Source organism: Bos indicus x Bos taurus, chromosome 13, assembly GCF_003369695.1.
Source record: "Bos indicus x Bos taurus breed Angus x Brahman F1 hybrid chromosome 13, Bos_hybrid_MaternalHap_v2.0, whole genome shotgun sequence".
Taxonomy (NCBI): domain Eukaryota; kingdom Metazoa; phylum Chordata; class Mammalia; order Artiodactyla; family Bovidae; genus Bos; species Bos indicus x Bos taurus.
In genome coordinates this window covers 35,581,499-35,604,761 of record NC_040088.1, presented here as the reverse complement: position 1 = coordinate 35,604,761, position 23,263 = coordinate 35,581,499, and the positions used below count along the sequence as shown (strand labels likewise).

The window sequence follows — 23,263 nt, the reverse complement described above, 5'->3', positions numbered from 1 at the left end:
ATCTGAAATAATTGTCAAAATAAGTGTGATAGTTTCCAGTAAAGATTCTCTGGTATATTTCACACAGCTCTTAAGTTCAGAAGTTATACTTCCCAAAAGCTTAAAATAAATTTATTAAAAAGATCAGAAACAAAAATCATCCTACTTCTCAAAGAAAATATATTTAATTGCAGGATGCTTCAAAATGCAATTTTTTAAATATTCAATTCCTAATATTTTCCAACCTCAGTATAATTCTAAAGTACACTATCATAACAATTATAAATATAGTATCAGAAATGTATTAAAACATGCAAAAATAAAATCCAACAGAGGATGGAACAAGATATTTGTTTAAACGAGATGTGTCCTTGATGCAGGGTAAAGCAGAATCAATCATTATTTTCTAATCTAAGCTAGTAACTAACAAGCCATTTATTATCTTTAAATTATAATTTTTTCTAGAAACTAAAAGATTTCTCAGCACTAATTTATACACAAAACCAAGTGGGTAATTTAATGTATGTGCAAAGAATTTCAAATTTCAATCTCAGTATGGAAAAGGAAATTCAAAAATACTTGTATGAAGAGAAATGCCACTGTTGGGCATAAGAAAACTAAACAACACTTAAACAAACAAACAAAAATTATCTGAATAGCAACTTTAACATAGCCAGCAGGGTATTGGGGGAAAATGTCTGCTACAACCAGGAAATTTGAATTCATTCATACAAGTTTATTCAAATATTCACTAGTTTAAAAAAAAAACACACACACAATAAATAACATACTACTCAAAGTTAAAAGAATCATTGTTTTGTGTTAGTTCTTTCCTTGAATGTTCTCTAAGTTCTCTGAGCAAGTAATCAAAGCCACAGACGGATGCTCAGTTAAGAAAAATGCTATTTTACAAACTTTTGTAACTACTCCAAATGGAAATATATATTCCATAAAGTCATCTAATCCAAGAAATTAAAAATAACTAGACAAAGGTTTCTAATTAAGTTTACAAAGAAAGGCAATTAAGAACTGCTTAGTTTTGAAAGTAAGACACTAAGTGAAACTTGTAGTATTGACAATGCATTTACCTTAAACTTTAAAATAAATATTTATTAAATCTCACTAAGCCAATGTGCAGCATATTAGTAACTTTATGCATATGCCTCAAACAGATGCAGTTAATGCCCATACCTAAAGGGGTTATTGATCGTGGTTGTAGATGAGTCTCCCACTTGTGAACTATGACTTGACATGGGCCACCGATAGTCTGCAATTTAAAAGTTAAACGTCTGCAATAATTTCTTGTATCTTATTTTCTACCCATGATGTCATTAGATGTTTGTGGCCTAAGTCTTATACTAAGCATGAAACCAAGAGATTCATCTTGTTAATATCAATATTATAATTCCCCAAATCAGGAATGTACCAGGTCACAAAACATGATGAACGCTGGAAGAAAATGAGGGTGAGGAAGTAAACAAAGAAAAATGAGATGAACTGGCACATAAAACCGTTCTAAACCCATTCTTTAATCTGCCTGCAATACTCAGTTTAATCGTTAACTGATACTCTGTTCTGAGTTAAATTAACAGCAAATACACATTATGTTCCGTATATCAGCAGTCAATGTGATTACTGGAAGAAGCATCTCATCTGAAGTAACTCTTCAAGGGTTTGGAAAAAGCTGAAACTCTCCGATAGAAATAAACAGTAAGAACAAATACTGTAAGATCAATTATTGCAAGTATGCAAGGAACTAAAAGGCATCATAGAGTTCTTCATTTCATGTATTTTAAAACTGCTAAGTAGGTAACAAGAAGAATATCAGATCCTCATATCAGAGTAACCCGTGCTTTTAAGGAGCACAAGAAGCCCTTTCCTTCAGGAAAGGAAACATGCATGGGTAAATCTGAAGAACAAGTTTAATTAAATGGGAGTAGGCATCCAGTTTTACTCTTCATGCCTTGAAGTTTATAAATTCATACAGTGTGAAAAATTATAATACTTGTCTTCTGTTATCGAGTTGTCTCATTAAAAAGAAAGTTAAAGTGTTAGTTGCCCAGTCATGTCTGACTCTTGCCGACCCCATGGACTGTAGCCTGTCAGGCTCCTCTGTCCATGGGATTTCCCAGGCAAGAACACTGGAGTGGGTAACCAATCCCTTCTCCAGGGTATCTTCCCAACCCAGGGATTGAACCCAGGTCTCCTACACATTTCAGGCAGTTTCTTTACCATCTGAGCCACCAGGAAAGCCCAGCCTTATGTATTGTTGATAATGTCTACAGCAATTTAAAAGCTAGAATGAACTACCACAAGGACTCTTTTGTGTGTTCCTAAGGGACTAAAGTATGAAGTGCTTCCTAATTTTCATCAAAAACAAACAAACTTGACTAATTAAACTTATGTGCCAAAAACAATCCTTTACATATTTTAAAAGCAAAATTTCAAACCTAACAAGGTTTGACAACCTAACAAGGTATTTTTTCTTCCTGAAAAAGAAATTTAATAAAATACAAAAAAGCAAAAAGAAAACAAAATCACCCATTATCACATCACTTATAGACAATCATTATCAATACTTTCACATATTCAAATTCTTTTCTAGGTATGTATTATATATACTCTTAAGTCTGGAACATGTACATTTCTCCCTATAGTACATCTGTAGATGGCATTAAATACTCTAACTTTTTCTAGGATTTCAATATTGATTTAAGAAATGTGCCAAATGACAGTAAGTATGTAACAAGTTAGGCAAGAGAGAATTCTGCTACTTAAAACCTTATTTAAAACTTGCAAACTTTCAAAGTTTGAAAACTAACATTACATTAGATATACATTCAATTCCTTAATCCTGGGACAATACAGGAACTCATTTTCTCCGGCTGAATACATCCTTGTCATAAGAGTTCACTTGTGAATTGATAATAAACTGTGTAGACGTTTTTAAAAAAATGTAATGTGAAAGTGTTCATCTTAAAATATGGTGAATTATGTTTAAAAACGAGGAACATTTGATCCTTCATCTGTTAGATATTTTTTACTAAAACTTTTTGCTATCATTTTTCTGTATTTTCACAGATAAAACTTTATAATCCTCAAAAGATGCACATATATATTAAAAATAGGAATGTTTCTTAGCAATAATGGGCAACCAGAACTAACCAACCTATTCCTATTCCCCATGTCCCCTGCACCCTCCTCAAAAAAAAAATCCTCTTTGCTACAAAAATGGTATAGATCCATACTGTTACAAAAGTTACTAGTGAAATGTGACTTGAAAGGGTGCCATGAATGTAACAGTAAATACCAGTGGGCATTAAAAGTGAGTAGAAGAGAGACTGTTTCTGTTTTAATTCTGGTATCAGAGGAATTTCTCAAAGTGCTGACTGCAGTATCTATAATCATATAAGAATAACCCTGTGGATTAAACATTTGAAAATGAACATATTGTAGTAATTAAGTTTAAAAACTTCACCCCTGTTTTAGTAACAAACCCTCTAATCACAGAATAAAGCAAATGAGGCTCGAACAGAATGGAGTTTTGAGGAGCAGTCCGAAGGGCCAATTACAAGTCCAAAGGGCTTGTGAGTCTACAAGCATTCACATTAAAAATTCATGACTGGTACATAAAACGTTACGGTACTGACAAATGAACCAAATCTTAAAACACACTGAATTTCCAAAACTGTAACGCCTACTTTATTAAACTTCAGAAGGTAATCTTAAATTCTGGCTTACTAATATTTTTTCAAACAAAAAAAACTTAAGACTTGAGCACTGGGAAATTAAAGATCTCAGTAACAATTCCAAAACATGCAGTCCTTTTTAATACTCTAAATGTAATAAGTCTTAGAAAGATCTTAGGAAAAAAACAAGAGTTCCATTCTGTAAAAGACTATCAAAATGTTAAGTGCTTTGGAGTGAAACGGAAGGTGGCTCTTTGGAGAAAAAAAGTAACCATTAGCCCAAAACAGTATTCTAGTAACAGTACTGTTTGAGTTATTTCACATCTTATTTGTATTATTATTATTGAAAGTCACTCAGTCGTGTCTTTGCAACCCCATGGACTATACAGTCCATGGATTTGATTTCTCCAGGCCAGAATACTGGAGTGGGTAGCCTTTCCCTTCTCCAGGGGATCTTCCTGACCCAGGAAATCAAACCAGGGTCTCCTACATTGCAGGCGGATTCTTTATCAACTGAACTATCACGTAAGCCCATCTTAGCATGTATTGAATCAGATGACTGCTGGAACACTTTTCAAAATGCGTATTAACAAAAAAAACAAACAAAAAAATGTTTCCAGAAAAACATCATAATGACTGCCTTCTTAAACAGTTATTGATTGACATCATTCAGCTACATCAAGCACTGAGAAACAAGAAAGATTATATAACATATAGAGTGCAGTTTTTGTTCTTAACAAACCACCAAGCAAAATTATCAATATCATGTAATATCACTGCTTTCAAATATCATAAAAACTGTTAAGTGTAAATTTTAGAAATTTCACTGTTTTCTTTCTACAATTTTGAAAGAAATGCCCATGTGAAAGGAGCTCACACCTGAAGTCAATTCCCCTGCAACTGGTAATTCCCCCATTCCCCACCCACAGTGAAGACTGCTACCATGTCCTGCCTGCCAACGTTTGCACACGGTCGGGTGTTGCTCCAAGATTTGTTTCATACATGCAAGCTTCCCCATTCATTAAACTACTGATGTCTCCATAAAAAAGAAAAAAAGAAAGGGACTCTGAAGAATTTTTTCAGAGGCCAGATATGTAGTTATTTTAAAATCACTATTTTTAATAAGACCAGTAAGAAACAACTGTCTGCCTATCAGATGATTGATTCTTTTGTTAAAGGATTTAAACAATAATCAAGGGAGATTAACCACAAGATAAAAAAATTTATAATGAATCTAATTATGAGTGAATGTTAACACCTGTAAAAATTAAAAGTAGATGTTATTGTAAAATAAAGAGCTGTTTCACTGAAATGAATGAAAAATTTCAAAGACAATATAATCTTAGTATGAGACAATCCCTAATTCCAGGCACAAATAAAAAGGGGTGAACATGGATTTAAAAATGCTTAAGTTACATGTTAATTCAAAAATTATCTTTGGTGAAGATGCGAAAATAATGGGTTATCTGCAGACTCACAGCAATGTTTCCATTCCAAGAATATCTACTATTTTTGTGTGCTATGTTAAAATATATTTGTTACCTGTAAAATTATTTTAAAATTCAATTATTAATACCTTATTCTAATTCTACAAAGTATAAGAATATGAAAAATTAGGAGAAAAAGGATCTCAAGACTCCTCTAAACTAAGAGGAATATGCCAGAAAGAGCAAATTATGAAGAGAAACTATGAATGGTAAAATGTTCTATAGAAAAGTTTTAGCAATGAAAGGGACCTAAAAAATCTACAGTTTAAACCCTTCATTTTATGGATGAGGAAGCTGAATTCTGAAGGTCAAGCGACAACATCACAAGATTTTTTTTAGGTCCTACAACTGCCTGGATAGACTACTGAAAACTTTTGACTCAGTAAAATTAACCTTATTACCCATTTCATTTTTTCAATGCTTTTGTAATTATTTTTCTTTCCAATCATTCTTTATATTCATAAAACATATACTCTAATGATTTACATCATTTAACAATTTAAGATTCCTTGCACATTGGTTCTATCATTGCACAATTGAGACAAAGTTTCTATTTAAAATCATTATTCATTTAAAAAGCGCCACCAACTTTAAAAAGAAAAGCGTCACTTTAAGCTGGCATATGGGGAAAAAAACTCTCTAGCCATATGCATGGAATTTATTATGTGGCTATCGACGCTATTGACTCTATTCCATGAAAAACATACTTACCATGGCAGCCCCTGCATCACACGGTACATGTGTACACGATACAGAGCACCTACTTAAAGAAACACACTCACCAACACATACTGTAAACTTTTGCAAGTATTACAAGGGGAAAAACTTGTTTCTTACTGTAAACAGAATTCTTGCCAATTTTTTGAAAAGACATTTTGGATTGATTTGCTGCTTTTGGTTACATCTTCAATGAAAAGAGAAAATAGATTGGCTTAATTTGACCTGTGTTGCCAACAGTCTTACTTTAGGAAACTATGCCCAAAGGATTCATTATGATTTTTCTTGTCCAGATGCCCCCTTAAGTAAAATTTAATTAATTTCACATGTTACAGATTTCATATACTAGGATCCTCAAATAAGCTTAGTCATAAGCGCTATGATCTACATTCTATGCACAAATGTTTACTGTATACTAAAGAATTCTGCCACAATCCAACCCCTCAGCCAAATAAATGATCTTTTCCCAAGCCATTAAAGTGAGACTATTGTCAAGATAAGCCAACATAATGATCAACTATAATGTAATTTAATTTTAATTACTGAGTATATTCACAATATATTTTTGGAATAAGAAACGTAATAGGTGCAAAAGACAGCTGAAGTGGGTTTGTCAGTTTTTTTTTGGTTGTTGTTTTTTATAATGGTGGCTAAAGAGACTGAGGAAACAGTGGCTGCTTGCATTTTTTTTCTCACATGTATTCAAGGACCCCACAGGGAAATACATTTTTAAAAAGATCTAATCCACATTCTGCTTCCTAGACTCCTGCTTAAGCTCTTTTTCACATGCAGCCCAAAGTGTGCTCAGATAAAAATCTGAAAGAAAAGAATCCTTTCAGCAAGCAACTATCTTTAAAATAAGAAAGAATCGATTTTCTTTTCTAAACATAAAAATGAAAATGATCCCAAAATAAGCCATTGTGAGCAAGCAGATTTAGAGCTAACTGATACTTCAAAGCCTTTAGAAAAGATCCTGATTTATCAACACCATCACTGAAAAAAATCTAAAAAGAATGACTTCAGTTTTGACAGCAGTTAATGCAGCCACTAAGAGTTGGCTGCAGTGAAATAATTTTTAAAACAGTTACTTAAAAGTTGGCTATATACTCCTCTAAATATATTGTACCACAAACAAATCAAAAACATGAAACAGAAAAACCCTTACTACTGGTTACTAACTAGTTCACAAAAGTTATAGAAAATGCACACCTATCAAGAACATTTATCATTAAAACCAATTTCATGATAAGAATATTGCAGAACATACTTACTATTAGTCTTTTAAAAAAATTCCACTGCACACACTGTCTGCCTCTGAAGTGGCTATTTCCTTTCTTTTGGATACTGAAACATTATTAATCTAGAGTTCTTTTTTCCTTATTTGATCAAAACAAACTCATTTTACTTTTAATGTTTCCAAACTTATTTGCTTTTGAAAGAAGTGTTCTAAAGAAACTGGAAACTAGATAAAGAAAACATACCTTTGGTTCTAAAAAGCACCCTTTGAAATAGCGGTACTGAACTGATACTCCTCTACTTAGTACAATGGTTGCTTTCCATAACATGCTGTGAGAAAAAAAGAAAGCAGCAGCATCAGTATCAAACTAAAATGCAAGACTTCATTAATTCATAAAATCCTTCAAGTAAGATGTGTAATCAATACCATTTATCCCTACAAAAATTTTTATTCGAGGTCTGATATCAACTGGGAACTGGGAACATAATACCATGCTGGGCCCCATGGAGCTATGGGGCTCAAGACCTTTGTGTCCCCCATTTCTTTGATTAATAAACAACCTTCATTCAGTCTCCATGACCATCCCTGAGTTCCAATGGGCAGATTCCAGCAGTTCTTAATTAGGGAAGGGAGGGGATGCAAGACCAGGGAGAAAGGAACAGTCAAGAGCAGCCTTGTGGCAAGGTCCTATTTCCCTACTAAGGATACATACAACAGTTATCCTTGAGCTATTTTACAGATACTGAAATCCCCTGCAGGTGGGAGAAGTCAATGGTATGCAGCCCACAAGCATGAAGACCCCAGACCAGTTAGACCTGAAGGTTTATGAAGTTGACTCCCATTTACCTCACCCATCAGAAGAAATGTCCACCGAGCTGATCACGCCTTCTTTGAGCAATTACTATAAAACTTTTGACTATCTTTCCCAATTTGGGACACATAGTTTTGAGGGGATTAGCCCATTGTGGCCTGCTTTGCCTAGCAAAGCAATAAAGCTGTCCTTTTCTACTTCAACCAAAACTCTTTTGTCTCCAAGATTCATTTTGGCACTGATGTACAGAGAAGCTGAGCTTTAGGCATCAAACACAGTGATGAGTAAGGCAGAAAAAGTCTTATCTTCAAGGAGAGTGCTTGCTTACGTGAATAGACAAACAAACATAGGAAGGACTAGCTGACCTTTCTGAGGGGACAAATTTTGGAGGGAGACCTCACAAGAGCTATCTGAGCTGAGACCTTAACAATGAGTCATACAAAGAACCAGAAATATTCCAAACAAAAAAAGGCAAGCAAACACTGCAGACTTCTGAATCTCTTCACTTTTCACTTAGCTAGGGATGTTGCTGCTGCTGCGGCTGCTAAGTCGCATCAGTCATGTCTGACTCTGTGCGACCCCATAGACGGGAGCCTACCAGGCTCCCCTGTCCCTGGCATTCTCCAGGCAAGAACACTGGAGTGGGTTGCCATTTCCTTCTCCAATGCAGGAAAGTGAAAAGTAAAAGTGAAGTTGCTCAGTCGTGTCCGACGTGTCCGACTCTTAGCGAGCCCATGGACTGGAGCCTACCAGGCTCCTCCGTCCATGGGATTTTCCAGGCAAGAGTACTGCAATGGGTTGCTACTGCCTTCTCTGAGCTAAGGATGTTACATGGCTGCTAAGAGGCTTTGAGGCTAAGGTCACTGACTTAACCGCCTGTTTCCACTGTCTCTTATTCTCCTGCCCAGCCTCTAGCTATTCCTCCCAAGTCAAGCAGAGTCTGTGTCTTATTTGTTTGTAAGTAAGTCTTACAACTTAATGTCTTCCTTTGAACTATTCTATTCTAACATATTCTAAACGCTATTTCTAAAGTTTGGACTCAACAGTTAAAGAATTCACTACAGTTCAAGATTATAAGTAATTTTTAACTTCAAATCATAGACGAATAGCATTTAAAGTGTGCTTCCAGGACTATATTACCTAGGAGCTTGTAGAAATGCAAAATCTCAGAATACATCTAAAACTACTGAATTGGAAACTCCCAGGGAGGGCCCAAGCACTCTGTAATTTAACAAGCCTCCAGGCTCTGATGATGAACACTTAAGTTTGAGAGCCCATGTCATAGATCATTACCCAAACATTAACTCAGCATGAATAGTTCAGTGACTAAACAGGAGCTCCGTGTGTTCTTCCATGATACCAGATGGTCAGCAATGCTCCCCACCTGGCTCTGCCAAGACAGACTTAAGGCATTACCCTTACTCTGACTCAATTCTGGTCTCTAACAAATATCCACAACCAGCTGTCAACCCTGGTCTCCAGCTACAACAATCAGATTAACCTGGCAATAATAAAATACATATGTCCTGGCTCCACCTTGGGACACTGGTTTCATAGGTCTGCGGTGAAGCCTGGCCACATGGAGTTCGATACACTGGATGCATATGGTTGAGAAACACTGCTGCACAGCAAGGACAGACCAAATGCTCAGCACATATGCCCTGACTACTTCTTCCTGATAAGCCTCAGAATCCTCTTCAATACAGGGCTCTAGATAGATTCCACCAACTCTGGGGTGAAACTTAGTTCCCATCTCTGCTACCAAAATTATGGCAAATGTCCAGTATTATTTCATAGATAAAATCAACCAGATTAAGTGCAACTTGCCCCAGATGTGCACAGTAGAATTAATATGCTTTAAAAATGTGTTGGGGTCCCTCTGCCATGCATTATTTATCCATCTTCCAGGAGTAGGGCCTAAGCATATGTACTTTTTAAAAAAAGCCCCTTTTAAAAGTGCAAAGTCCTTTTAAAATAATTTTTTAAAGTGGTTTCAGGACTTTCCTGGGTCTAGTGGTTAAGAATTTGCCTGCCAATGCAGGAGACAAGGGTTCAGTCCCTGGTCCTGGAAGATCCCAAATGCCAGGGAGCAACTAAGCCTGTGCACAACAATGGCACCCACGTGCTACAATTACTGAAGCCCTCGGGCCCTAGAGCCCTGCTTCACAACAAGAGAAGGCACTGCAATGAGAAGACAGGTAATAGGGCAGATCAAGAATTCAGAGCAGAGGTAAACAAGTTCAGAAGGACATGAGGTTTCACCTCAGACAAGAGTGACAGATCCACAAATCAAGGAAAAAATAGCCACTTGAAGAGAATAAACATTTCATTTGTCTGTGACCCCAATATCGTTTGTCAACAGAATTTAATATATATATAAACAGAAGAGAATTGGTTGAGAAAACGTGTCACACAAATGACAGGGAAAATGGTATTCTATGTGTTTGTTCTCTTTTCCTAAGAGAACATTATAGTCTTGTTCTACTTTCCCTGTTATTTCCCTGTGCTCCTCAAACTATCTGCTGTGAAGGACCAGTTTCTGTTTCTGTTACCCTACCAATACTTCTAGTCTACAACACATCCAGTTCAATAAGTCCATTACATGTATCGGTGTCCTAGCAATGTCAAATTGCTGTAAGCATTTCTAAACACTTGCTCTCAGTTTGTGCATTTCTCACATCATGCACTAATAAAAAATGTTTTTTGTCTAACACTGGGTCTACAGGCCACAGTTTTAGCAGAACTGCTTAATAATCATCTAATCTGATGTTTCTCCCTGGGTGCACTGCATGTATTTGTACACTACTTACAATCTCATCTCTCCTTTACCCCCACACATACATTTTGACAATCAGTAACACTTCAAAATATCTGCAGGCAGAGGATTACCGTTGTTCACATCACTGATTCTATCCTAACCTCTTTACCACGTAGATGATGGAACTGAGGCTTAAGAGATATGGGATCTGCCCCAAATCAGAATGGCAGAAATGAACTGGCACCCAGGCCCTCCTTTCTCCACTCCAATGCATCAACACACCCATGCTAAGTTTAGTGCTGTAATTAATGTCAGTAGTGAACTCATTTCATTAGCTAAAAATTCTAATGCTGTGTTCTACTCTCTGCTTTTAATAGTATATATGTCTCAAGACAATTATTTCTTAGGCTAAAGCAAAAACTACATTTTTTAAAAAGAGTATGTACCAAGAAGCCAAAGACAATGTCTTAAAAAAGATTTTTAAAATAAGAAACAACAATATAAGCCTGTTTAGAAACATGGTATTAAGTACCAAAAGATGCAGCTAACAGCCAAGACTTGAAACTATTTGAGGTCAAAACTGAGAAACAAAGGAACTTGTTTTTTACAGCAAAGTTTGTAAAATGACTTTACTCTGTATGCATATGTGATAAGTTTGCTAAAAACTAAAAGAAAAATACACCAAGATCTCTTTAAAGAAAAAAAAAAACAGGTTTATAATCTGAATGTCACAATTGTTTGGTAATATGACATGTCCATGCTTACCTTTCACCTGTTTCATTCTCTGGAAGAAGAGCCACAGCTTTTTGAGGATTCCAGTTTCCCAAAGCATCACAGCTTCCACATATTGCAAAAACCTCTCCTAAAAAACCATAATGGGTTAAGTAGGAACATCTCATTTTGTTTTAGGAAGTTGCACTGGTTTAACAGGCTGCAGAGTCCCCTTTAGCAGAGATGAAAGGGCTTCACTGGAGAAACGGGTTTGAACCCAGGTGGCACACACACTAGCATGTGTGGTTTTTTGGGGGGTTTCTTTTTTCTGTTTTGATTATACCTGCATTATTAATCTGACCCACCTCTACAGAACCAAAGGCAGAGAAAAGGAAGGATGTACAGGAACAGAATTTTCTTCATTTTTCAACTACTTACTGAGCCAACAATAATGAGCACCAAGAAGACAAAGTGATCAAACCACAGTCCTTGTCTTCAAGGCAGCTTCCAATTTAAAGGGGAAAACACTAAAGGCATGTAAGTATCCTAGAGAAATAATAATTGATATTTTCCAGGAACTCAAACAGTAGCTATCAAGAAGTTAAAGATCAAGAAAATTATCAATGGGACATGAGCAATGTAACCATCACTAAAAAAAAAAACCCTCAATACAAAACTAGCGAAAAATCTAGTATTCTTTACTTAAAAAAAAAAAAAAAGACTATCACACTTCATCTGAACACTTCTCAACACACAAACCAACATCACCTATATTTGCTAATTTCATACATTTAGCAAAAGTCTACAAGTTCTTGAATATAATTATGCAGAAGTCTTTAACTTATATATCAACACATTCTGAATTACTGTAATTAAAATTCATGAAGAAAAAGACAATGAACTGAGCCCAAATGAACAAAACTTCAGGATAAACTCCTTCACACTCTGTGTAGCTTGGCTTCCAAGCTTTGGACACTATTCCAGTAAGACTGAAGCTATACTTGGCTTTGGCGACCTGCATGAGCATTTTGTATACTTGGACTATCTAAAACTTAACTAAAATCACAAGTGTGGTAGTCATTCAGAAGTTTTCAGGGTTCTAAATACATGTCTATAAAGGCATACGGTGGTTATACATAAAGATTTCATTTTAAAATATTCAACAATCCTTAAAGTAATCAGATTTTTTTTTTTGCAATTAACTTAGGTTATCACTACCTTTTCTGATGTAAAGGAAAAAAAGATAAACACTTTTGTTAAAAACAAAGCACAAATATTTATTCTCAAGATCACATATGCTGCTATGCATATGTATAGCATATGAGATGGTTCCTAGCTCAAAGTATAGATTATCATAAAAATCACTGATTCAGGCCTGTTATATTTCTTTTATAAAGGAGAGTCTCATCAAACTTTTTCATGGACTCAGTTATTTCCTATTCCCACACAAAACAGTAGCTACTCTTTGTTCTGGAAAGAACATGTATCAGACATGGAAAAAAGTGAAACCTGGACAAACTTAGTTACTTTCCTTCTATATAAAAGCTCCTGCATTTAACCAACACCCTCCTACAATGTTACTCTTTCTGCTGATTGCCTTTGAATATGGCTTCTATGAGAAAAAAAGGGAAACTTTTTACTAGAATAGGCCTCTTTCTTTCATTGGCTTTCATTTATCAAGAGACTTGAATGCTAACTAAAGGAATTTCAAACAGTACTGCCACATATTTTTAACTTCTTCCCTCTAACTTCACCCCTCTCTGCACTCTCTCCACATTTAGCAGAGAATACATCCTCGTTGTTTTGAGGAGGAACACAAGATTTAGGCAGAAGGTGACAGTCCTTCTTGTCCATCCACCTCCTTTCCTTTCACTTAGATTCAGCTACATTCACATCTACCACTATCTTCCCTCTAGTCCTTCAGGAATTACATCGTGTCAAGCTGACTCCTCTAGAGTTAATTCTGCAGTCATCTTCTTTGTCTGACATGGTCAGCCCCTTCTAGCTTAAAGTGCCTATGCACAAAAGTCAATAAAAGATACAGGTCTGCAGTCTTCTCTCCACAAAGGAGATTACACACTGGACAAGAGGTGAGTACTGGACCCAAGAGACCAGCAATCTTCAACCTACAGAATCTTGCCCAGAGGTGGAGCTGTCCAATATTATCTTGGCTAAGAATGTGTGTTAAACAAACACACACTATCAGGTGCTGTAATAGCTTCTGGATCAAAGATGCTTGATATATAGAATGAGTAAGTTAAGAGGTAGTGGGAAGGGGCACAGATCTAAACAAAGAAAACAATTTGAAAAAGCCCCAAAGGAGAAAAGGAATGCAACAGATTTGAGGACTGGCCAGTGTAACCAGAGTGCATTAAACAAGGAAGTATATAACCCAGGCATGATACTGTATTTTTCTAGTGTTCATTTTTTGGGCTACACTGTGCAGGCATGTAGGATCTTAGTTCCCTGACTAGTGATTGAAAGAGGATAGAATTCATGCCCTCTGCAATGGAAGCCAGGAAGGAGTCTTAACCACTGTGCTACCAGGGAAGGCCCAAGGTGTGATTGCTCTGACGTGCTACCTTACACTCAAATTATTTCACACTGCTTTAGTAGATAGCAAAAAAATACAATGAAGCTTTTAAAAACAGATGTATAAGTAAGGAAAAAATTTATCTTAGCCAAATATTTAACCAACTTTTCACACTAGAAACATTTCCATCATTTTCATGCAACTTAAAACCTCTCTCACTGCTGAGGGCCCAAGTTCAATCCCTAGTCAGGGAACAACTAAGATCCCACAAGCCGTGGGTGTGACCAAAAAAAACAGCTCAAATATCTTTATCCTATGCAAAATTCACAGCTTTCCTGGAAAATATGAGAATAAGACACTATTTGAGACAGCTTTTTGTTTTTTTCCTTGGGCTTACTATGCTCCAAGCACATTTCCGTTATCAGGCATGCCCTGAAGATACTTTCATCTAAAAATTAGAAAGATATTTAAAAAATAAATAAAAATTAGGTCCACTCTAGTAACAACTCTATATTTAAGATAATCCAGATAAGGAAAATGTAATTTTTAAAAATGTTTAAAAGTAAAGCTTTACAATACCTGGTAAAAGAGTTCCTCTTATTTCAAAGGTAACCTGAGAAGGTGTCATTCTGATGGATTTATTTTAGGATGTCGTGCTATAAAGAAAAAGATGATGTCATTTATAGTACATCTAGATAGCTACCACCAAGAAATAAGCTAAAAAGCACAAAACAAAAATGAATCTCAACTGTGAGCAAAAGATTTCAGAGACTAGAGAGACTGAATTATTTGGGAATTACCCAGCAAGTCTTAGGGCCTAATGTTACAAACCTATTCTGTAAGAATGCATGGACCAGAAAAAAACTGCAAAACAAGTGCATCCAAGCTTTTTTTTTCTTAGAATTCAAGACTATCTTGTCACACAGTTACTCCTCTAATAAGCAGCTGTTTTGAACTCCACCTATCTTTCCTGACCAGGCTCATGTTTACAGTGGAGGGAAATATACACACACACACAACTACAGACAGAAAAAAGCTTGGCTCAAGGTAAGAAGGTTCCAATTTTAATAACAAGAAAACATTCAAAGAACTTAAGCACCATCCACTGAAAAACTGGTTATGTTTCGTAACAAGTTTGAGAATCTGCTTCTAAATGACCTGATAGCTTAAAAAAGACAAAACTCATTGCCCTACAAATAGCTTTTCAAGTTTCTCTTTATTAACTATAGGGCCATCATTACTCCAGTCCCATAGTCTCAACTCTGTAATCTATTACCAAACCCTGTAGATACGAATTTATCTTACATACATGCCTTTCTAAGTTTAAACTTCTTTAAAAACTCAAGCCTCCTACTTATATTTTGTCTTCCAATCACTTTCCAACAATACATTTTTATGTCAATTAGAATGCTTCTCACTTCCCTGGCTTAGAATCACTTCCATTATTTTACAGAAATCTAAATCCCTAAGCTCCTGGTGTCCTTTACTCCTTTAGCCACATCTTCGCTCCAGCTTGCTTTCCATTTCTTTGCTGTTTTTCCCAGCCTAACCAACTTATTCACCTTACCATCTCTTTATTTAAGTACTTAAGATAGGAAATTTTTAAAGACTTTAATGTACATCAATTCTCACGCAGTTTATAGAATTTAAATATAGAAAGAACACATACTCCACACAAAAGGCCACATCATATTGTACATAAGCTATCCCAACACCTCCAAAAAAACTTTTGTACCCTCAAATCCATCAATGTTCCTAAAAGAACTCCAATGTCTTAATGTCATTTCCATTAATTTTTCAGCTTAAATACTGTTTATTTGCATTTATACATTTTATTTCAAAAAAAAAAATCCTGAAGTACCTTTCTCAGCTATTCATTCCTCCATTTTTGCTATGCTCCCTTCCCCTCCCTGTGAACACATGCACAACTCCGCAATGGTCATTTAATGAACACTAACACCCACAGTTAGCCACACTTTCAAGTCAAAGCAGACAGATCTAAAGCAGCAGTTGCCACTGGAAGCAATTTTGTCCTCTAAGGGTATCTGGCAATGTCGGGAGACATTTCTGGTTGCCACAACTGTGGGTGATGCTCCTGGCATCTAGTGGTAAAAGCTGGGAGTGCTGCTCAACACCATATAATGCATAGAACAGCGCTCCAGAAATAATTCTCCAGCTCCAAGTATCAAGAGGGCTAAGGATGAGGAATCTCTAATAACTAACCCTCGTGGGGGCTGCAATGAAAATCAAGAGTCACTATGCATCATCTCACCTACATCAATTATAAAATGTAAATATACTAAATAAACTAATCAAGTGAAGTCAAAGTGGCTTAGTCGTGTGGGACTCTTGGCAACACCAGACTGTAGCCCACCAGGCTCCTCTGTCCATGGAAATCTCCAGGCTAGGAGTGGGTAGCCATTCCCTTCTCCAGGTGATCCTCCCAAACCAGGGATTGAATCCAGGTCTCCCACATTGCAGGCGGGTTCTTTACCATCTAAGCCACCAGGAAGACCATCAGTCAACGTGGTTTCCTGTCACTTGTCTAAAGAAATCCCTATTTAGTAACTATTTATTCAGTTAGAAAACCCAAGATTCCACACTGGAGGGAAAAAAAAAACCTGTCCTTGATCAAACCACATATGCTAATCTATTTTCTATGTCTAAGAGTAAACCTGATCTACTTAAAACATATTAATACATCCAGTTTGAGCACAGCCAAAGAAGTTTTAAACCTAAAATTAGTTCTAGATTGTTACCGGCCATTTAACCTATATAACTCAAATAACCTGATACGAATCTGAGTATAACCCTAAGAATAGGATGATTTTCTTTCCTAATAAATAAATGATTCATTGAAGCACTGCAATCTACTTTTAATTTATCTCTTACATTTATCTACATCAATCATATCAAGCAGAAACCTTAAGGTTATCTAAAAAACTAGGCTTTTTAAGTTACTGAATTGAGACAAAGCAAAAAGCTCTATCATCCAGCAAACTGCTGAATAACCAATCTCAACATATAACCTGAACTTTCACCCAATGCTTACTGCCACAGTTACTAAGAACAATCTCATGTATATAATTAAAAATTGGTGCTTGATTATTTGTTGATCAATTTTAAGTAACTGTTTTAACCAATTTTAGGGAAACAGATATAATTATTCCTATGTATTAAAATCAACACCTAGTAAAAAATATCTGAATTTCTACTGCATTAAATTTTATGAAAAGGGAGTTAGCTGATTACAGTTGAGCCTCTCATTATTAAGGTTGCTTGTAAGAGTGGCTACAGTAACTTGGGTGGAAACAGCTGCAGTTTACATTATGTACTATATACCAAAGCTGCATACACAAGCACAAAATTAACCCCACCCCTCTAAAAAAAACCTCACTGGGTGTCAACAATGCATCATCCCCAACTTGAATTGCCAAAAAAATCATATAATCTGTTTAAGTTCCACTCCCCGCACTGTCCAAATTTAAGGCCATTCCAAATAAAAGCCTGCAGAGCTGCTCCTACAGCAGTTTACTTGATGGTGGACAGAGGCCAAAATTCTGGTGCAGGACTGAAGTATACCATTTTGGCACCCTGCTACCACCAAAGTAAAATACTGTTTTGTCATGGAACAAAAAATTTACACAACCAAAATTTCCTCTTCTTCCAAATATGCAAAGGGAATCTCAACTTGAACAGGGACAGATCTTCTAGATACATAAAAGAATAAGATGGAAAATGCTAGTCATTTTATATACAGGAGCTGACTGAATATGTAATTTAACTAATTCACCTATACCCTCACGTACAAAACATGCTTCCTGAGATATGTTTCTGGTTTGGTTTTAAACATAACCTCCATTTTTTGCTTTCTGAAGGTAAGTATTAAACAGCATTCTCATCTGAGACTTTGAGTTGCATTTAACACTATTTTAACACATTTTTAAGGACTCGAATAATTTGCAAAATGAAACTGTAATTTACATTTTAAAAATACTTCAAAAATACTACCTGGCAAAGTAAGTTTTACTTTATTCTTTTTGTAAAATAAATTATTCTAACATATTCCTTTACCGGCTTGCAAGCTTAGGGAACAAAAGACAGATTTCAACAAACAGAGGTACAATTTAGAACTAAACTGAAGTCACAGATATTTTCAGCAAAAATGTATTTTTTTCCTAGCCAAAAAGACATATTTCACTGTTTTCCTTCAAATATTTTTCAAAAAAAAAGCGGTTTCCAATTCTCTAGGCTCCAACAGCTTTGCCTCCTAAATGCATATTAGAAAGCAATATATAAATGCCTATACTTTCCTGAGCTAACTTCTGCTTATCCTGGTGGAGGATCATTATGATCCCTCTAGTCCAACCCCAGTATACTGAGTCAATACTTTAATCAAGTGTACATAGACATTTTGAGGCTTCCCTGGTGGCTCAGAGGTTAAAGCTGTCTGTCTGCAATGCGGGAGACCTCGGTTCGACCCCTGGGTTGGGAAGATCACCTGGAGAAGGAAATGGCAACCCACTCCAGTATTCTTGCCTGGAGAATCCCATGGACAGAGGAGCCTGGTGGGCTACAGTCCACAGGGTCGCAAAGAGTCGGACACGACTGGGCACAGACATGATGGGTTTTTTATTAAGAAAGCAGTTCTGAAGGCTTCATTAAGCCAGGAAACTCGTTAATCATCTTTCTACACAATGCCAGAAAACCACTCCAAAGTTTTTTTCATTTCATCTAGATATTACTTTCATATACATTTATTTTTCCTGGTTAAGTTATACACAAAGATTTGATTCATCAACTTACTATTTGTACATATCAAATTTTACTCACTCTGCCACTGAAATATCCTTTGTGGTCATTATTTGAGTCGAACTTTCCTAATCTCATCTTGTCTAGAATATCAGTTCTCGCTAGTGATGTCAAGAACGGACCGAACCATGCGCAGTTTTACCTGTTTGTTTTACCTTATGTTACTTACTTTTACCCAGAACGTTAGGCGTTGGAAAAAGGACTGATAACTTGTATTTATTTCTCAGCTAAGTCACAACTGTCAGAAATGCAGCAAGACGTGGCGGGGAGGGGGGGGGGGGGGGCGCGGGGGGGGGGGCGGAGAAGGGGCCGGGAGGGGAGTAGTGGATAGAAATTGCGCAGAAATAGGAAGGGCAACAGAAAAGTATGAAGAAAACATCAAGCCCAAACACCCAACCAGTTCCTCTATGTGTTACATCAGACTAGACCGCTGTCTCAATGGTGAAAGATATCCACACTTCGTGACTGAACTCATGATTCATGCCTGATTTCCTTTATAACCGGGGAAGGGGAAAAGAGGGGGATCGATGAACTAGGTTTTGAAGAGCTTGGAAAAAGTAGAGCTTTAGAAAAAGAGGCAGCTGTCTTAAAATTGTATCAGGGGCACTGATGTCTATTACTGGAACCTTTTCCTAAAAAAGTAAGGCACTTCGGTTTCTTGGAGTAACTGAACTATACAAGCACGCCCTAGACTACTTGGATAAGCAATTTCAGAAAAGCAGCAGTTGTCAAAACACTACGAATTACTTTTGAAGTCAGAGAGTGGCGGTGAGCGAGTCCTGCTGCATTTACGTTTCTTCGTTCCCTAAATGGTTCTTCCAATACTTAGGTGGTCTCATGCTCTATGCATTCTGGTATTACCGAAAACGCTACAGAATTTTCGTACGGGAACTAAGCACTAGGCAGCACAGCGTAATCGCGGCAGCAAACGATAAATACAATAAACATGTATTTACAGGATTTACAGAAGCAAACCTCCAGGCCGCTGTTTCCAGACCGGCTGCCCGTCCGGGGCGGGGGATCCTGCCCACGACTCGCCCCCCGCTCCGCCGCGTAGCCCTGACAGCTCTGCCGCAACGTGAGCGACAGCCAAGGGCCCCGCACCGAGCGCCCAGCCCACCCGGCCTCCCACCTCACCTGCTGGGTCCCCGGGTCAGCGCCACCACCGACTCCGCGCCCGACAGTCAGAGTCGCAGGCCGAGGTGCCGGGCGCCGGCCGTCAGCACCTCGCCAGCGCTCCCTCAGGCAGCCCGCAGCGGCACCAAGCAACAGGAAGCGGCTCCGCTCAAACCGGTTTCAGCTGCTCCAGACCAAACCGCCAGACCACCTCGCGGGGCGGGGCCAGAAAGCGGCGAGGCGGAGACTGACGTCACGCCCGGCGGCCTCCGGGCCAATGGATGGCCGCGCGTTGGGGGCGGGGCCGCGCGATCCTGGTAAGGGCAGGCATCGGTGACTGAGAGCTACTGGGCATTCCAGGGGTCTCCGGTATGGGTTTTTTCGGCTGACCGGGACCGGCGGCAGAGGCCTGACCTGGGTTCTTAGACACCTACCTTGGTCCCCTAAGCCGTCCTAGGACAAACTAGAATGGAAGGTGGAGCTGAGATCCTGAATTGCGTCTTTTGTCCCATTGGAAAGCGGGGGAGATTAACAAGATTAACATTCTGTGGAAACTATTTCGTTACAAAATGAAAAGCGCACTTGGACCAAATCTTTAGGGTTAAAGAGAATTGAGAGACCTCAGATAGTTTAGAGTTTATACCTTCCCTATGCAAAGGACGGGGTTCATACTTGCAGTATCACTTGGTGGTTATTATCACAGTTGCCCACTGGAGACCCTGTCAAACCTGCCTATTCCAATTGCTTTTAACGGCTTCCCAGATGCAGTGATAAAGAATTCTGCCTGCGGATACAGAAGAGGGCAAGAAAAGGGGTTCGATCCCTGAGTTGGGAAGATCCTCTAGAGAAGGAAATGACAACTCCAGAACTGTTTGGGAAATCTCATAGACGGAGGAGCCTCGCATTTTTACAGTCCATGGTATCTGCAAAAGAGTGAGACACAATTTAGCGACTTAGCAACAACAACGTCAATCGGCATGAATTGCATGTAACAAGACCCAGGTTATTCATACTTAAAATAAAGCTTGAAGCTAGAAAGATCTCTGCAAAACTCGTAGTCATTTATTAAGGGGGGGGGGGGGGGGGAGGGAGGGGGCTTACCAAGAAGAAGAAGAAGAAAAAAAAAAAAAGACAAGGTTTACTCTCTCCTTTGATGGTTCCAGAAAAATTAATCAGCCAACTTAAACTGTTGCTTTCCAGTCTTCAAGGTTAACTGCTGGTTTACCCGTAATAGAAAATTGTTATCAGATTTCATTTAAAACGAGTGAGATTCCAACTCGAAAATTTCATAGTTCTATAGCAATATGATAATAATATATTTGTAATTATATTTAAAAATCGAGTAAGATATGGAAAATATCTTAAGATATGGAAAAAGGACTCAGGAGCTAGCTCGAGCTGCAAATTGATTAGAATGGTCCTATTGAAAAAGCATTTGGGTTAGAGGCGCTCTAGCTTTTAGACAGCTCCTAGTTTTATAAGTAGGATTTTATAAATAGATATATTTGTTAATAAAATAAAATTTTATATATCGGGTGACTGAATTTTATATTTGATCTTGGATTAGCTCCCAGAGCATTTTTGACTGTTGTCTATTAAGTTAATAAATAATTACTAAGTACCTGCTTAGTGGAAGACAGGATGCAATGGTTTCTTGATGTCACTAGTTTTAATCACAATTTTCATAAGGAATTAAAAATTCCTCTTAATTATGTACTATTATCTGCTAAAGTCAGCTGTTAACATTTCCTAATACCTTAGAGTTCATTTCATTCCTCTGCTGTTAGTCATACTTCAGTGATGAATTTCTTTCATATGTTTGCTTTTTTAAAATGTTTATACTAGATCTTTTTTTTTACTGTAATCACTATTTAATCAAGGCTAATGTTTATAGTTCAAGTTGATGGGTCGAAACCATGCTCTTTTCCTAAATCCTATTGAAATCACGGAAGGATTACACATATTTGAAAATCACCGTCAGTGAGCCAGAAATTGAAGAATTTCTAGAAGATTTAAAACAAGCCATCAGCATTGGATAATTGAAAAACTGAGAAAAGAGAAACGTGGACCTGCAAAGGGAAAGAAGGGACCCCTGGAGCTGCCACTTTACACAGCCTTGCTTAAAAACTCTTATAATAATTCAACATATTTTAGATTATATCATATATGCCTTGTTATGATTGCTATATTAGAGTAAAATATAAACAATACATTCCTTCCTCATACTTCTGTGGAATGTTATAACTTTTGCAAGAAATGTTTAATGAGATTAACTTGGATCTTATCTCATTTAAAATATTTAATGTTATCTTATTTGATTAAATAATGAAACATATTTACTCATTTGTCCAAAATCAGCTGCATGATCTCTCTCTGTCTTTCATGTATTAACAATGGTAGTAGCATTGGTGGAAAATCTTCTAGACTTAGGTTCCAGACTTGAACTTAAATCCTACCCCTCACTATCTGTGATTGAATATAAATCTTTGGAAAATTTTTTACTGCAATTGATGAACTTAAATATATTTATTTATTTGTTTGCTCTGGGTCTTAGCTGTAGTACTAGGGATCTTCAGTTGCATCATGGGGGTGGAATCTGGTTCCCTGAGGTGGGATTGAACCCAGGCCCCCTGCATTGGGAGTACAGAGTCTTAGCCACTGGGCCACCAGGGAGATGTCCTCAAATTGATGAATTATGAGGCTTTCTTTCTGGACAAAACGATTAAGCCCATTTCCTTTCTTACTTAAATTTAGTAGAGGTGTTGCAGGAAGGAACCCAATTCTGACTCCATGTTGGAAACTACTTTTTTGACTTCATTTTATTATTATAATCATACTCAATGGCTTGCTTGGAGGGCCCTGCCCCTCTGCTTGACTGTAAACTAAAGTGCCTTTGCTCAGCTCCTGGAGAGATAGTTTGTCTATGCCCACCTGTGAATAGAAGAGATTAACGCACCCCTTCTGAAGGGAGATGTTTTGCAAGGCTGAAGACCCTTCCACTTTATTTCCCCACTGCATTTCCCTCTCTATTCTGCCTTTTGACTTTAGTTCCTCATTGCTTCTTTCTCTCCAGTCTGTAAGAGAACCTGGCATCCAGACCCAAATAAATTGGTTATTTTGAGGCGCTAGCTTGCCACCTTCTCCATCTGCCGGCTCCCCAGTTAAAGTCTCTTCCTTACCTCAACCAGGGCTTCCCAGGTAGCTCAGATGGTAAAGCATCTGCCTGCAATGCATGAGACCTGGGTTTGATCCCTGAGTCAGGAAGATCCCCTGGAGAAGGGAATGGCAACCCACTCTAGTATTCTTGCCTGGAGAATCCCATGGATGGAGGAACCTGGTAGGCTACCGTCCACAGGGTCACAAAGACTGTGGACACGACTGAGTGACTTCACTTTCTTTACCTCAACACCTCA

General features: G+C 37.5%; 1 protein-coding gene across 5 annotated transcripts in view; it reads right to left on the bottom strand.

Annotated features, from left to right (window-relative positions):
• The window catches only part of GPCPD1 (glycerophosphocholine phosphodiesterase 1), a 66,967-nt gene extending 46,926 nt beyond the window's left edge, over positions 1-20,041 (bottom strand). Inside the window, exons 1-5 of one of the 5 annotated variants that reach the window (XM_027559417.1) lie at positions 19,872-20,041; positions 14,502-14,578; positions 11,444-11,540; positions 7,354-7,438; positions 1,171-1,246 (exon numbers count right to left, since the gene is read on the bottom strand). In XM_027559417.1, coding sequence (XP_027415218.1) covers positions 1,171-1,246; positions 7,354-7,438; positions 11,444-11,540; positions 14,502-14,550 — 307 coding nt within the window. In that variant the 5' untranslated portion in view covers positions 14,551-14,578; positions 19,872-20,041. The remainder of the gene's footprint in view (positions 1-1,170; positions 1,247-7,353; positions 7,439-11,443; positions 11,541-14,501; positions 14,579-19,871) is intronic. The other 4 variants (XM_027559419.1, XM_027559416.1, XM_027559420.1 and 1 more) reach the window with 4 other exon arrangements.
• Between the last annotated feature and the right edge of the window lie 3,222 nt (positions 20,042-23,263).